Here is a 13,896-nt window from a genome sequence, read left to right as displayed (position 1 = left end):
AGGATCCCCTTCCCAAGGATTTGACATTTACTAAATGAGGATGCTCCTGCTGATGGGGTGGAATCCCAGTGCTCCCTTTCCCTGGGAAACTGAGCACAGTCCATAAACTCAGCTGCTCTGCTCGTGTCCTGCCTGGACACAGCAAACAACAGGACATGGAGCTGTACAATTCCAGCTTGTCCTGCCTGGACATGGCAGGAGGACGGGGGCTCCTCCTGGAGCCTCCTCTGTCCTCACCCTGAGCCAGCCCCTGAGCATGGACACATCCATCCCTCCCTCCCTCCCAGGCAGGACTTGGATGAGGCAGGAGAGGCTGTCAGGATTTAATGGAACTTGGCACTGGAAACTGTACAACATTTACAGAGAACCACACACTGTGTCTATGTACACCTCTGCCCATTCCCCGAGCTCCCAGCCGGACACGGGACAGGCAATCACAATCCCTGGATGTGGAGCCACCGCTCCCCAAGCCTGGATTTTGGGATATGGCTCCCCAATCCTGGATCTCAGGTGACAGGGACTGCAGGATCCCACTCCTGGATTTCAGGTGACAGGGATTGCAGGATCCCACTCCTGGATTATGGGGTCACAGGGATTGCAGGATCCCACTCCTGGATTATGGGATCACAGGGATTGCAGGATCCCACTCCTGGATTACGGGGTCACAGGGATTGCAGGATCCCACTTCTGGATTACGGGGTCACAGGGATTTCAGGATCCCACTCCTGGATTTTGGGTCACAGGGATTGCAGGATCCCACTCCTGGATTATGGGGTCACAGGGATTTCAGGATCCCACTCCTGGATTATGGGGTCACAGGGATTTCAGGATCCCAGTCCTGGATTTCAGGGACACCCCCTGTGCTCAGAGCTGTCACACTTTGTTTCCCATGACACTGCAGCGCCATTCCCAAGCTGGGTCTTTCCCTGGATTTTCCCTGGATCTTTGGAGTGCTAGAAGATGGCAGTGCTGCCACCCTGAGTATTTACAACCACTCCTCCTCCTCCTCTCCTCACAGCTCCAACTCTTCCTCTCCTCTACCTTTCTACCACATGCAAGAACCCCTTGGTTGCCTCCAAGTCCTGCTTCCCTGAGGGAAGTGTTTCATTTCCAAAGGCAACAAAAACATGGAATCTACCTTCACTCCCTGCTACCCCTCTACTCACTGCTCCCCAAACCCTTTTACAACGTGCCTACAACCTTCCTACACCCTAGAGTAAAGCAGTTCTCTTTCAGTAGTGTCTCCCCCCAGCTGTGGATTGCTCCGGAGCGATGTCGGGGACAGCTGGGACATCACCCCTCGGAGCACGAAGGATCAAGTACTGGAAAGGAAATGCCAAGTCTGAGCAACAAAAATACAAAAATAAAAAAAAACCAATCAAAGGAAACAAAAAAAACCAAAACAACCCAACCACCCCAAAATCCCAACCCCCAAACTTGAAACAAAACTAATAAAAAAATTAAATAGTTGGCAGGATACAAGAGTGAGACAGAGGAATGTACAAAGGACACACAGAGATCAAAGATTCCAGTAGGTGAATTGAGAACCTGTTGAACTTGGGGTCTGTTTTTGTAGGATTTTTCCTTTAGGGACACACAAATTTGCAGGAATTACCATAACCCCACACCAGAGTGACCTCAGGTGTTGAGTCCTTTAAGGGACTTTTGCAGTGTTGATCAAAACCCCCGGTGCTGCCCAAAATTCCACTTTATTTTCCATCCTCTACCATGGTTGTGGAAAACCTCCAGGAACCCAAATTTGCTCTTCAGATGTGCCACGGGTGTTTTGGAAACCCCTCATGGGTTCAGAGAGTAAAAACAGACCCCAGTTCAACAGTAACTGCACACCAGTAGCTGCCATTCCAACATAACCCCAGGATCCGACCCGCGGAGCGCTCCCAAGGCGCTCCCGGCACAAAATGTACACGGAATTATTTATAAATTAACAGTTTTCCCCCGGGGTGCCACCGGGGCTCCTTTGCCTCCTTACACCAGCGTTTCTTTCCGCTTCCCGCTGAGCTGCTTCTCCCTGGATTTCCGGTGCCCGGATGAGGTTCTGTGGGATTTCAGCCCTTTGGCCTCCCCCGAGTCCGGCGCGGCCGCGCTCTCGTCCAGCTCCATCTGGGATGTTGCCGAGAGGCGCTGCTGGGCCGGGACGTTGGGCACGCAGGGGTTGTTCTCCTCGCACTCCTCGCTCAGCTCGGGCAGCCCCTTGAGCTCGGGGGCGGGAATGTTCCTCTGGAACGGGGCGATGGCCGTGCGGATGCAGTTCACCCACTGCTGCTTGTGGAAGACGTCGTTGGCCTGCAGCGTGTGCGACTGGCCCGGGCTGGGGTCCTGGAAACGCACTCGGAAGATGTTTTTGGCTGGGGATAAAGGGAAAAGCTGATCAGCTCCTAGGTGACATGTAGAGATTCCATTGGTAGGTTTGAAATCCCAACAAAACCCCCTCAAATCCCAAAAATCCAGCAGGGGGACAAAGATGTTTTCTAATCCAAGCCCCAGCTGTGAATTCATGGCTGATTGGATCCATGTTGGGGGAGATGAAACAGGAAAGCCTTATAAATATGATTGTCTGGCAAAAGATTTTGAAAATATAGAAACTATAAGTGAGACTGAAGTGAAAGCAAGTTTTGAGATCCCTCAGTTACTGAACAACAGGAAAACAATGGCATGGCCGGCTGAAGGTGATCCCCTTTTGATGGAACAACACCCTCTGCTTGCAGACAGCTCCAAGGGTCAGAGCAGACCCTACAGCTTGGCAGAAGGGCCCAAAGAGGAGTTTTTAGGGTTTAAAATGTAGCACAGTATGGTAATGTAATGATTCTTATAGGCTGTATGGAAATGCTGTAGGATTGGTGTATTGTTCTAGATTGGTCAGTGAGAATCAGAATATTCAACACAGAAGAAGATTTATGGTATTGGAACGGGAGCCTCGCTCTCTTACCCTTTTACTCTCTCACCCTCTCATCCTCTCTGCCCCTCTCTTCTCTCAGGCCTGCTCTGAGCTGTGGCTGGCAGCTCCCAGCAGGGCCCCGCACCCAGGCCCTGTGCAATAAACCCCAAATCCCAAAAGGCCCCTGCACCCAGGCCCTGTGCAATGAACCCCAAATCCCAAAAGGCCCCTGCACCCAGGCCCTGTGCAATGAACCCCAAATCCCAGCAGGCCCCTGCACCCAGGCCCTGTGCAATAAACCCCAAATCCCAGCAGGCCCCTGCACCCAGGCCCTGTGCAATAAACCCCAAATCCCAAAAGGCCCCTGCACCCAGGCCCTGTGCAATAAACCCCAAATCCCAGCAGGCCCCTGCACCCAGGCCCTGTGCAATAAACCCCAAATCCCAGCAGGCCCCTGCACCCAGGCCCTGTGCAATAAACCCCAAATCCCACCCCCTGCCTTCAGAGATCTCTCATCTCCATCCATCCCAACCGTGCTACCCCCCGATGCTCCTAGAGATCCGTACCTTTATCAGAATTTCCAAAAGCTCCTCGGAAGGAGCCTCCCATTTTGACATCTCCATCCTGGAGGTCCTCAAGGAGCAGCTCCTGGACAGGGATGGGCTGGCGGTACACCTGGAACGCCTGGCGCTCGTTGCGGGTCACCGGCCGCGTCAGCACCAGGATTTCTTGGAAGAGGAAGACGTAGAGCTTCTGGAAGGGAAAACATCCCAGTGTTCACTCTGAACTCCATGAGCTCACACATCCTGTGGGATTCAAGGCCACCTTATCTGCAGTTTCACCCACAATAACTTTCAGAGTCTCCGGTGACAATGCCAAGGTCTGGCACACGCCAGGATTACATCAGCGGCTTTATCATTTTATTGATCCCTAGGAAGGGAATGATGATTCCCAGGTGCCCGGGATAGGATCATTAGGAGCCATATCTTTGCTGTGTGCATGGAATGCCTCGTGTGCGTGAGTAAACAGCCAATTAAACAACAACAAAAAAATCTCCTCCAATCAAGAGAGAAAACATGAGAAGATTTGAGGTTGAAATCAGGACAAAAGGCAGCAAAGCCCAGAGTGCAGTGGGTGGGAGATAAACTCCAGGCAGCCCAGCCCAGCCCAAACCAAACAGGCTTTTGCAGGAACCCTTTTGTTTGGAAGAGCTCCTAATGGGGAATGCCAGAGCATTACTGGGAAGTAAACAGTGGCAGGAAATCCCTCTGGATGGAGAGCACTTTCTGTGGGCACTCTGTGCTAATGATTTTCCAGCTTCCCAAAGGCAATCGTGGAGCTGTCAGCAGGAAACTTTCCCTTACACCCTGAAATGAGGCTGACAATGATGAGATTTTCCTCTGCTCTTTTATCCAATATCCAAACTACCCCTAAGGATGGAAGGCTCCCAGTCCTGCTCTGAGTTTAAACCAGGTTTGAGAATTAATTAGTAAAAACCAAGGGACTTACGTGTCCATTTTTATTCTTCAGCTCCCCGTGGCACAGTAAAGCTTTGCTGCCTTCAATCCTTGGATCCTTCTGCTTCTCATCCAGGTACTCCAGCTTGTCAATGTAGTACTGGCACTCAGACTCGCCCTTCTTCAGGTTGATGTCAGAGAGAACTCCTTGGATTATGGAGATCTAAACACCCAAACAAATGATTAAGAGGGATTACCTGCTTCCCTGTGTGACCTCTGCTTGTCTCCTTCACAGCTCCCAAGGATGCAATCCACATGGACTGATCCCTCACTTTCCCTGTCACAGATTTGTGCCCCTCAGGAAAACCCCCCTGGCAACTGCTGAGGGTTTTAAGGAGGATTTTTGGAGCTCCCACATCTCATCCCTGGGTCAGAAGAAGCAAACCAGGATCACTCACGGCCTCCTCCAGGATGTGGATGTCGGGATGGTCCTTGGGAGTGTGCCTCAGGATCTCCTTGAGGAGCAGGGGGTATTTGACCAGGCGGCTCCGAGGGATGTCCAGGAAGCTCCAAAGGTCCAGCTTGCGGCTGAAGGGAGACTCCAGGCAGCGCTGCAGGAAATCCTGCACCCTCCTGTCCTGCTTCTTCTGATCCAGGAGCGCTTTGGCTGCCAGCTGGTTGCTGCAGTAGCCTTTGTAGGCGTGAAGTCGGGGTAACTGCAGGGAACACAGGAGATTTAGGAGTCAGATTCCCCGTGGGAAAAGCAGGTGTCATCACATGGCAAACTCAGGGAGCTCTACAACACTCACTGGGGTGTTCTTCCCAATAAAAAGATAAGGGAGGATCCTGTGAGGAGGATGAGCACAGGGAGCCCATGAAGCTCCCAATGTTTGGGATGAGCACACGGAGCCCATGAAGCTCCCAATGTTTGGATGAGCACAGACAGGGAGCCCATGAAGCTCCCAATGTCTGGATGAGCACACAAAGCCCATGAAGCTCCCAATGTCTGGATGAGCACACGGAGCCCATGAAGCTCCCAATGTTTGGATGAGCACACGGAGCCCATGAAGCTCCAAATGTTTGGGATGAGCACATGGAGCCCATGAAGCTCCCAGTGTTTGGGATGAGCACAGGGAGCCCATGAAGCTCCCAATGTTTGGATGAGCACACGGAGCCCATGAAGCTCCCAATGTTTGGATGAGCACACGGAGCCCATGAAGCTCCCAATGTTTGGGATGAGCACACAGAGCCCATGAAGCTCCCAGTGTTTGGATGAGCACATGGAGCCCATGAAGCTCCCAATGTTTGGGATGAGCACACAGAGCCCATGAAGCTCCCAATGTTTAGGTGAGCACACGGAGCCCATGAAGCTCCAAATGTTTGGGATGAGCACATGGAGCCCGTGAAGCTCCCAGTGTTTGGATGAGCACAGGGAGCCCATGAAGCTCCCAATGTTTGGGATGAGCACAGGGAGCCCATGAAGCTCCCAATGTCTGGATGAGCACATGGAGCCCATGAAGCTCCCAATGTTTGGGATGAGCACATGGAGCCCATGAAGCTCCCAATGTTTGGGATGAGCACACAGAACCCATGAAGCTCCCAATGTCTGGATCCTGTGAGGAGGATGAGCACACGGAGCCCATGAAGCTCCAAATGTCTGGATCCTGTGAGGAGGATGAGCACACGGAGCCCATGAAGCTCCCAATGTTTAGGTGAGCACACAAAGCCCATGAAGCTCCCAATGTCTGGATGAGCACATGGAGCCCGTGAAGCTCCCAATGTCTGGATGAGCACATGGAGCCCGTGAAGCTCTCAATGTCTGGGATCAGCAGGGATAACACTTCTGGAATCACACTGGGTCAAAGAGTCCAGGAGACACAGACATTTCAACCCTAAATCAGCGAATCATTCCAAGTCTCTAGGGTGAAATCAGGGCCAATTCCAGCCACCAGAATCCCATTGTTTTCAGCATTGCCAGGATTTCCCTTCCAGTCTTGCACTGAGGGCCACTGAAGCCCCAGAGCTCTGCAGCTTCTGCCTTTAAACGTTCTCTAAGCTCAGTTTTAGCCTGTTGATTCAAGTTCTGAACTCACCCACTTCACAAGGATGGGCCCAATCTGCTCCACTGTTCCATCTGGCTTTGTTGCTTCTCCCAAGCTTGCCAGTAAGTCTGGAATGGAAACAGGGAAAGAGGAATTGCACCAATGCCCTAATGAGTAACAGGAGAAAGCAGAGAGGTTAAATCCTAGCGAGCACAAACCACCCAGCTGCTCTTACCTTCATGCAGAGGAATGTAGGAATCCAAGTCCCCAAAAATGTGGGTGAGTTCCTCCTCAGACATGATGGAGAGTTTCAGCATGGGGTCGTGGTAGGCCTGTCAAATAAAATACATTCAAATGTGCCTCAAAGCTGATGCTTTAAACTGATTTAAATGTGCCTCAAAGCTGGTGCTTTAAACTGATTTAAATGTGTCTCAAAGTTGATGACTTAAACTGATTTAAATGTACCTCAAAGCTGATGATTTAAACTGATTTATCAGGTGAAAGAAATGAAGGCAACAGAAAGAGTAACACTGATTTGATGCTAGAATATTCACTCAGTGTGAAGTATGGAGGACTTAAGTGAAAAACATTTTCCTGTCTGGACTATTCCCAGCTGGGAGAGGGAGTCCCCAGGCAGCTCTGCACAGTCCTTTTATGGCTGGGTTTGCTGCAATCACAGCAGTGCTGGCCCAGGGCTCACGTCAGCTTTCTGGGCCAGCTCTCAAACTGGGGGTTCTGGGCTGATAAAGCTCCCACGTCACGTTTGCAGGTGCAAAAAATCCCTCTCTATTCCCTGGAATGTCATCACTGACTGCAGGAAGAAATCCCACTCACCTTTCTGGCCAGCTTCAGGTCTTCAATCAGGTCCTGCTCTCCCCTGGACATTTCATAGATGGCCTGGAGGAAGGATAAAGCACCCAGAGTTATTCTGAATCCCAGTCTCTCTCAGCAAGAGCCTTTCAGCTCCCATGCTGTACAGCCTGCCCTGAATAGGCCTTTGGCCACCCCGATCCCTCGCTGGCACCTGGGCATGACAGCCCTGAGTAAATCTGCTTGCCTAGCCCTGAGAGAGCAGCTTTGCTTCCAAGCGTGTGAAAGCCCTGATGGCCCCTGCACGAGCCAAATTAAATACCAGAGCCTTTTAAATCACTGCTTTTAGCCAGGCAAGGCTGCAAACACAAAACCCCCGAAACCGCAGAGGTCAAATCCCAGGCGGCTTCCGGCGGCTCCTGCGCCGTCTCCAGAAGATTTGTCCAAGAACTCCAGGAAAAAGGCAAGCCAAGGCCTTGCTGCTTGGCTCCCAACCAATTGTCAGGAGCTTGAGGAGAAAGAAAGGCAGCTGGCTCTGCGAGGAACCTGAGGCTGGGGCAGCTGCAGAGCAGCCAGCGGGGCCGGGGCTGGGATTTCAGGAATGCCGTGGAAAGTTTGGCATCTCCCAAGGGTCACACAGGGGAGGTGAATTCCAGAGTGGAATCCTCCTTTTCCCATGGCTGACACAGACATAAATCTCAGGTTTAGGTGCACAGGAAGATGCAGCCCCCCCCAGAGGTTGTTACTCCTTTCCCAGCAAGGGAAGGGACCGAAGGCCTCGGCTGCTGCTCCCAATCCCGTTTCCCGTGGGCAGTCACCTCCTGGCGCTTGATTTCCTTGGTGCTCAGGGATTCCTTCGTGTTGACATCCAGCATTTCAGACCAAAGGACACTGTTCCTTCTCTTGGGGGGAGTAGGGGCAGCAGACCTGCTGCATGACTTCTGGGCACAGCCAGGGGATTTGCTGTCGCTGCGAAGGGTGAACGACTGCAGGGATTAAAAAAATAACGAAAAATATTAAAAACAAATGCGGAGAGCCAAGATTTCAGAAGTGTTAGATTATCCATCCCATTCCCAATCCTTCATCCCCCTGGGTTATCCAGGGCAGGAAAACACACCCAGACACTTTTCCTCAGATAAAGGAAAGCTTTAATCAAGCTGCTGAGGAAGCCCAGAGCTTGGCAAGGTTCTCCATGCCCCTCTCCCTGCGAGGAAGATGGGAAGGCAAAGCTTGGCTCTATTTCCAAGGTATGAGGAAGTAAATAAACAAGGATCATAACTCTTGTTCTGAAGAGGTTAATGAGAAGCCACTTGAACTTTGCCCTGGTGTTTTGCAAGTGCTGTTATCTGCAGGTGAGAGCACAGAGCTCCTTGGCAGCAGCTGCCGTGCCAGCGCTGGGCAGCAGGGTCAGCTCCCATCACGCTGCAGCACATGTGGGCCCAGGGCACTTTATCAGCTCTTTATCTGCACCAGTTGATTGTATTTACTGTTGAACCTGTCTGTACAGCACTTTATACCTGTGCACTCCTGAGGGAGCCCTTCCCAGCCCCAAGAGAGCTCACACAGAGCTCCAAGAGACCCCCCCAAAACCCCACGGGGTGCCTGTTCCACCCCATCCCACCAATCCCCTGCCCAAATCTGCAGGTTTTACCCTGTTTTTACCTGGATTGTACACCTAATTAAGCACCACTCACATCAAATCACCACTTTGGATTTGAAGCAGCCTCCTGACACTGGGTAGACATTGTATGATTATTCCTTTACATTTCTATCTAGTGATGAGGATCCTACTCTTCTAGTATATTAATTACAATCGACTTCCAGTCCTGAGAATCTGATTTGAGCCCAGAGAAGAGTAATAAACATAATCCTATTCACACTGGCCCTATCACTGACCCTAAGCATCCTCCTAACTGCACTAAAAGTGTCAAACTGCCCCATTTCTGACAGGGGAGATCAGGCTGGCCAGGGAGGAGACTCGTGCTAAAGCTCACACAGAGCTCCAAGAGACACCCCAAAACCCCATCCCACCAATCCCTTGCCCAAATCTCCAGGTTTTTGCCCTGTTTTTACCTGGATTGTCTGCCCAAAGCGTCGAACTGCCCCATTTCTGACAGGGGAGATCAGGTTGGCCAGGGAGGTGACTCGTGCTAGAGGCCGGACCCGTTTCGTGCTTGGCTCCTGCAAGGCAAGCAGAGAACAAATTGTCCTGGCTGTGCCTCCCTCGGAAATTTCTCAGGCAGCTTCCAAAAGCATAAACCCACTTAAGGAGTGGCAAACACAGCAAGGAGAGTGTTTGGAAGCAGCCATTCATCTTTCAAGGCTATAAATATTTGTCTGAACTTTAAGGCTGCAATTAAACTGCAGAGGTTTTTGCCCAGTGTTAAAAGAGGTGAGAGAACATCAGTGAGAATTCAAAATAGGGCTCCAGCAGGGACTGTTATGCTTTGAACAGAAATAGATTAAAGTGTTTTCTGACACGATGTGGCAGCTAAAGATGGAGCTGGGATCTGCTTCTCCATTTTCTCATCTTTTCCTCTGGAGAAAGAATGTGTTTTTCCATTTTATTTTGGAGAGCAGGGCAGCAGTGGGGGCCCAGCACAGCCTGGGCAGCTCCTTTAACAAGCAGCAAACAACCACAAGCTGAACATTGCTGCGAGGGACACGCAGGCAGATAAAGCTGAAACCCTTCACTTTGCACAGTTTCCTCCTCCTGCTGCTCTCCCCCACCCCTGCAATGACTGCAATTTTTCTCACACGTTGTTTAGATTTGAAAGTTGGAGCTTCTGCTTTTCTCCACCGCTAATCCCTGCCCGGAGCTCAAGTCTGTCCCGACCCGAACGCTGCCAAGAAAGAGGAAACGCCCCTGGAAAGCTCCTGCTGCTTCAGTTTTGAAAATTCTGTTGGCAGCTCGACGTGTTTGACATCAAAAATATTGTGTGGTGAGGGCTGGGCAGGAAAGGTGTGCGCAGGGGGAAGCTGGGAAGAGATGGGCTCTGAGTTAAGGCCTGGAAAGGGCTGCAGGACTGTCCTGGTGCTGCCAAACACCGGGCACAGGGCTCTGGATGTGACTCATCCTCAGGAGACTGCTCAGCACCAAGCTCACACCGGGACAGGGAAGCAGAACGGCCTCAGTTTGGGTTCACCTCGGTTAAAACTGGTTAATTATTGTTGGATCTGAACTCTTCCAAAAGGCTGTGGAGGCTGCTGAGGACGAGCTCTGGGCTGTTTCCATTCCCAGCCCAGCTCGGCGGCCAAACCCTTCGCTCAGAAGTGACAAAAAAAAGGGGAATAGGAACACCCAGAGCTGGATTCCAGTCATGAAGGAGCACAAAAGCTACGTGTGTGTAAGATCCGATTTCAGCAACCCGACCCCAGCAGCGGCCCTGCCCACACGCGCTGTTGGGCAATAGAGGAGGAGGAGGAGGAGGTGAGCTCACCCTGAGCTCAGCCTTCAAACTTGCCGGGGGGGAACATGAAAAGAAACAATTTATGAGCCGTGCAGGAAGAAAAGAGCTCTTGGCACGGCACAAAGCTGTGCTATAAGCGGTTGGGGAATGTCAGAGTCAGGAGGGTACCATAAACATGGAGGAAAGCTGTGAAAGTGTCCTCGATCATGAGATCCTCAGCTGGGTTCAAGTGGGACACCAGGAACTCCAAGTGGGACACCAGGAACTCCTCCACTGACTCCAGACAGGGACAGTCAGGGAAAGGTTGGATAGTCAGGCCAGGCTCAAAGACAACAAGGAAGGTTTAATGTATCACAGATGTTTCTGAGTGGAAGAAGAGGGAGGTGTTTACTTCTACAAAATCATCTATCAGGGCAGGAGGATAAATAAAGGGACGCGGGCCTGGAGAAGCTTAAGAAAGTGCAGGACTGAATCAGGGAAGATACAGACACAAAGCCACCCACGGCTCCGGCAAGGCCAGGGATAAAAATAGCCTGGAAAAGCAAAATGTGACACTGCAAACGAAAAGCAAGAAACCTGGAGCCATGGGGAGGAGGCTCCAGCAGGTCACTGGCGAGGGTCAGCGCTGCAGAGATCCAGTGACAGGGCCGGGAGCCCGGGGCCGTGGGGGAATGGGGGAATGTGGGAATGTGGGAATGCCGTCCCTGCACATCTGTGCCCGCCTGAAGCGACACGTGCACGTGCCCGAGGGCTGGCAGCAGGGATTCCTGAGCTCAGCTCAGCAAAAAGCCATTTTTCCTCTCTTAAAGGAGAGAGAAAAAAAAAAAAAAAAAGAAATTCCCCACTTTGTGTCTGAGCGCTCCGAGTGCCAAATAAACCCCATCTGGCTGCTCCTCTCCTGCCGGAGATGGTTTGATGCGGGGCAGGGAGCAGGAGAATGAGATCCCTGTGCTGAGGAGCGCTGGCAGAGCCGGGGTCACGGGCTCCCGGCGCGGGGTAAGCCGAGACTCCGGGCCCTTCATGCTGCGGATAACTCGGGCTCGGGACGGGCTTTTTTTAGCTCTGCACTCGCTAACAATGACTCTCCTGTCTCCGCGCCGTCTTCCTTACAGGAGCCAGATTACAATAAAGTCTGGGAGGTTTCTGTAACAATCCAGGGGTGTTACAGCACTCTGGAATAATTAAAACCCCAGCGGGGTCAACAGCTCCATTTGGAAATATTGTTTTTCCAGAGAAATCTTCACGATTTCTCACATCACATCACGAGAGCAGCCACTAAAGGTAATTTTGAGCCAGGAGGGATTTCACACCCCTGAAATTCCTTCAAGCGCTCCTAAGTGCAGGTTAACTCACGAAAAGATTGCACCTTGCTGGAAAGAGAACCAGGCATTACTTTTGAGCAAGGCTTTTTTTCAGCAGCACGCCCACAACCTTTCCCCTGTGCTGGGTAATAATTAGTGGTTTTTACGAGGATCCCTTGCTCGAGTGCGATTCCTACGTGCCCCACACAAACACGGTGAGCAATGGCAAAACCACGCATGACAGAAACTTTTCCTCCCGAGCCAATTCAGCAAAAAAGGGATTTTAGTCAGCAGCCTGAATAATTCCTGCCAGAAATCATCAACCACCTGACCCCCTCCACGGGAGATTCACACGCGGAGCCTCAAGATGAACAATCAGAGCTTTCCCAAAGCCAGCAGCCCCCATATTCCCCACCAAACTCCGGCTCAGACAGGAGTTCTGGCTCACTCCGCAATGCAGAATTCGAGGCGATTTACTCCCCTCCCAGAGCTCTGGTTTCTGTTATTTCTCCCCCAACATCTGGTTTCCCTTTTGCACAATGAGATTGCCCAAGTTTGGCTGTTGCAAAGCCGTCATTTGCTGAGGTCGGTGACTCGGCGCTGAGCCCTCAAACCCCAGCCATGTCTGGAGACGCCTTGATTTTTTTTTTAACTTTTCCACCTCATCTCGTCACTAATCTGAGCAATAAACCCAGCCCAAGGCTGCCGGGCCCTACCTGGCTGCTGAACTTTTGCTCCTGTCGCAGCAGGAGGCTCGGGAACACCTCCGAGGAGAGCAATTATTGCCATCTGCATAACAACACGCGATAAAAATAACAATACTGCCAGCAAACAAACCAGCCCTCAAAAGGCCGACAAAATCCGCGAGGGGCTTCTCTAAGGTTTAAGCAGCAAGTAAGCGCCTAATTAGGAAAAATCCTGTCAGGGGAAGGAGCGCTGAGAGACAGGCGACTTTATAATGGAAACAGGCGATTTTTAAATGAGAGCCGGCGAGTTTTTAATGAAAAGCCACCTGGGGGGGAGCGGGGTCAGGTGAGACACCGAGATTCGTTTTGGCTCAGCCTTTGGGGCTATGATCTTAAATACAGATGTATCTATAACCTATATACATATATATAAAATGCATATAAAAAAGATATCTACATATACATGGCCTTAAACATACATACAGTTTATAAATCGCTGGGTGAGGCACCGACATCGGTTGTGGCTGCCTGGTCCCACTCTTTGAGGACTATGAGCTTAAATATATTGCATATATATATATATATACACACACACACACAAACACAAAATATACGTATACATAGAGGTGAACTTAACCATACATATATATATATAGAGAGAGTACTTTAAACCGCTGGCTGCGCTGCGCTCTGCCCGGCTCGCCCCCTCCCCTCAGCCGCGGAGAGCGGGAAGCTGAGGTGGATCCCCCTCCCCACTCTCTCCTCAACTAAATTCCATTTTCCCCCCTCTCCAGCCCCTGTTCCGCTCACCTCCTGCTCCCTGAAGTGCTGGTTCTGCGCGTCGATGACCCGGATAGTCCTTTTGATGGGCAGCAGCCCGCCGAGCTCATCGTGCGCCACCATGGCCGCGGGACCCCCGACCCGCCCTCAGCCCGCGCTCATCGCGATCTGCGCCCTGCGCGCGCCGCACCCCCGACCTCACCGCAGGGGGGCGTGGGCAGCGCGCAAGCCACGCCCCCATCAGGACAAGCCACGCCCCCTTCAGTGCCCGGGGCACTGCGGACCCTCCCGGAGCCCCAAATTCTTCCAGAACTCTCCCAAAAAATTCTCCCAAAAAATGCTCCTGCTCGTTCCTCTGAGTGCTGTGTGCAGCCGTGGGCTCCTCAGGACAGGAGCGACCTGGAGCTGCTGGGGCAGGGCCACAGGAGGGATGTGAGGATGGCCCAGGGCCTGCAGCATTTCCGTGCTCAGGGGAGGCTGAGGGAGCTGGGGCTGCTCAGGGCAGGGGGGCACG

The 13,896-nt window shown here is 51.9% G+C and overlaps 1 protein-coding gene across 1 annotated transcript; it reads right to left on the bottom strand.

Annotated features, from left to right (window-relative positions):
- Positions 1–309: 309 nt before the first annotated feature.
- Positions 310–13,590, bottom strand: NET1 (neuroepithelial cell transforming 1). The gene is made up of 11 exons (XM_077179290.1): positions 13,413–13,590; positions 9,279–9,386; positions 8,024–8,191; positions 7,230–7,292; positions 6,631–6,727; positions 6,447–6,523; positions 4,812–5,069; positions 4,406–4,576; positions 3,463–3,649; positions 1,991–2,366; positions 310–1,322 (listed from the first exon to the last, which is right to left on the bottom strand). The coding sequence occupies exons 1-11, from the start codon at positions 13,503–13,505 to the stop codon at positions 1,316–1,318; spliced, it is 1,605 nt and encodes a 534-aa protein (XP_077035405.1). The 5' UTR covers positions 13,506–13,590; the 3' UTR covers positions 310–1,315.
- Positions 13,591–13,896: the final 306 nt, after the last annotated feature.

Source organism: Agelaius phoeniceus, chromosome 5 (genome assembly GCF_051311805.1).
Source record: "Agelaius phoeniceus isolate bAgePho1 chromosome 5, bAgePho1.hap1, whole genome shotgun sequence".
Classification (NCBI taxonomy): Eukaryota; Metazoa; Chordata; class Aves; order Passeriformes; family Icteridae; genus Agelaius; species Agelaius phoeniceus.
Note: the sequence above shows the minus strand (reverse complement) of the source record. Positions and strands in the feature narration are given on the sequence as shown.

Coding starts and splice junctions, on each gene's coding strand:
- NET1 (XM_077179290.1), bottom strand. CDS start 13,505: ATGGTGGCGCACGATGAGCTCGGCGGGCTGCTGCCCATCAAAAGGACT. Junction 8,192..9,278: donor GCTTTGGGCAGACAATCCAG/GTAAAAACAGGG, acceptor TAATCCCTGCAG/TCGTTCACCCTTCGCAGCGA. Junction 6,728..7,229: donor ACCTGAAGCTGGCCAGAAAG/GTGAGTGGGATT, acceptor TTTATTTGACAG/GCCTACCACGACCCCATGCT.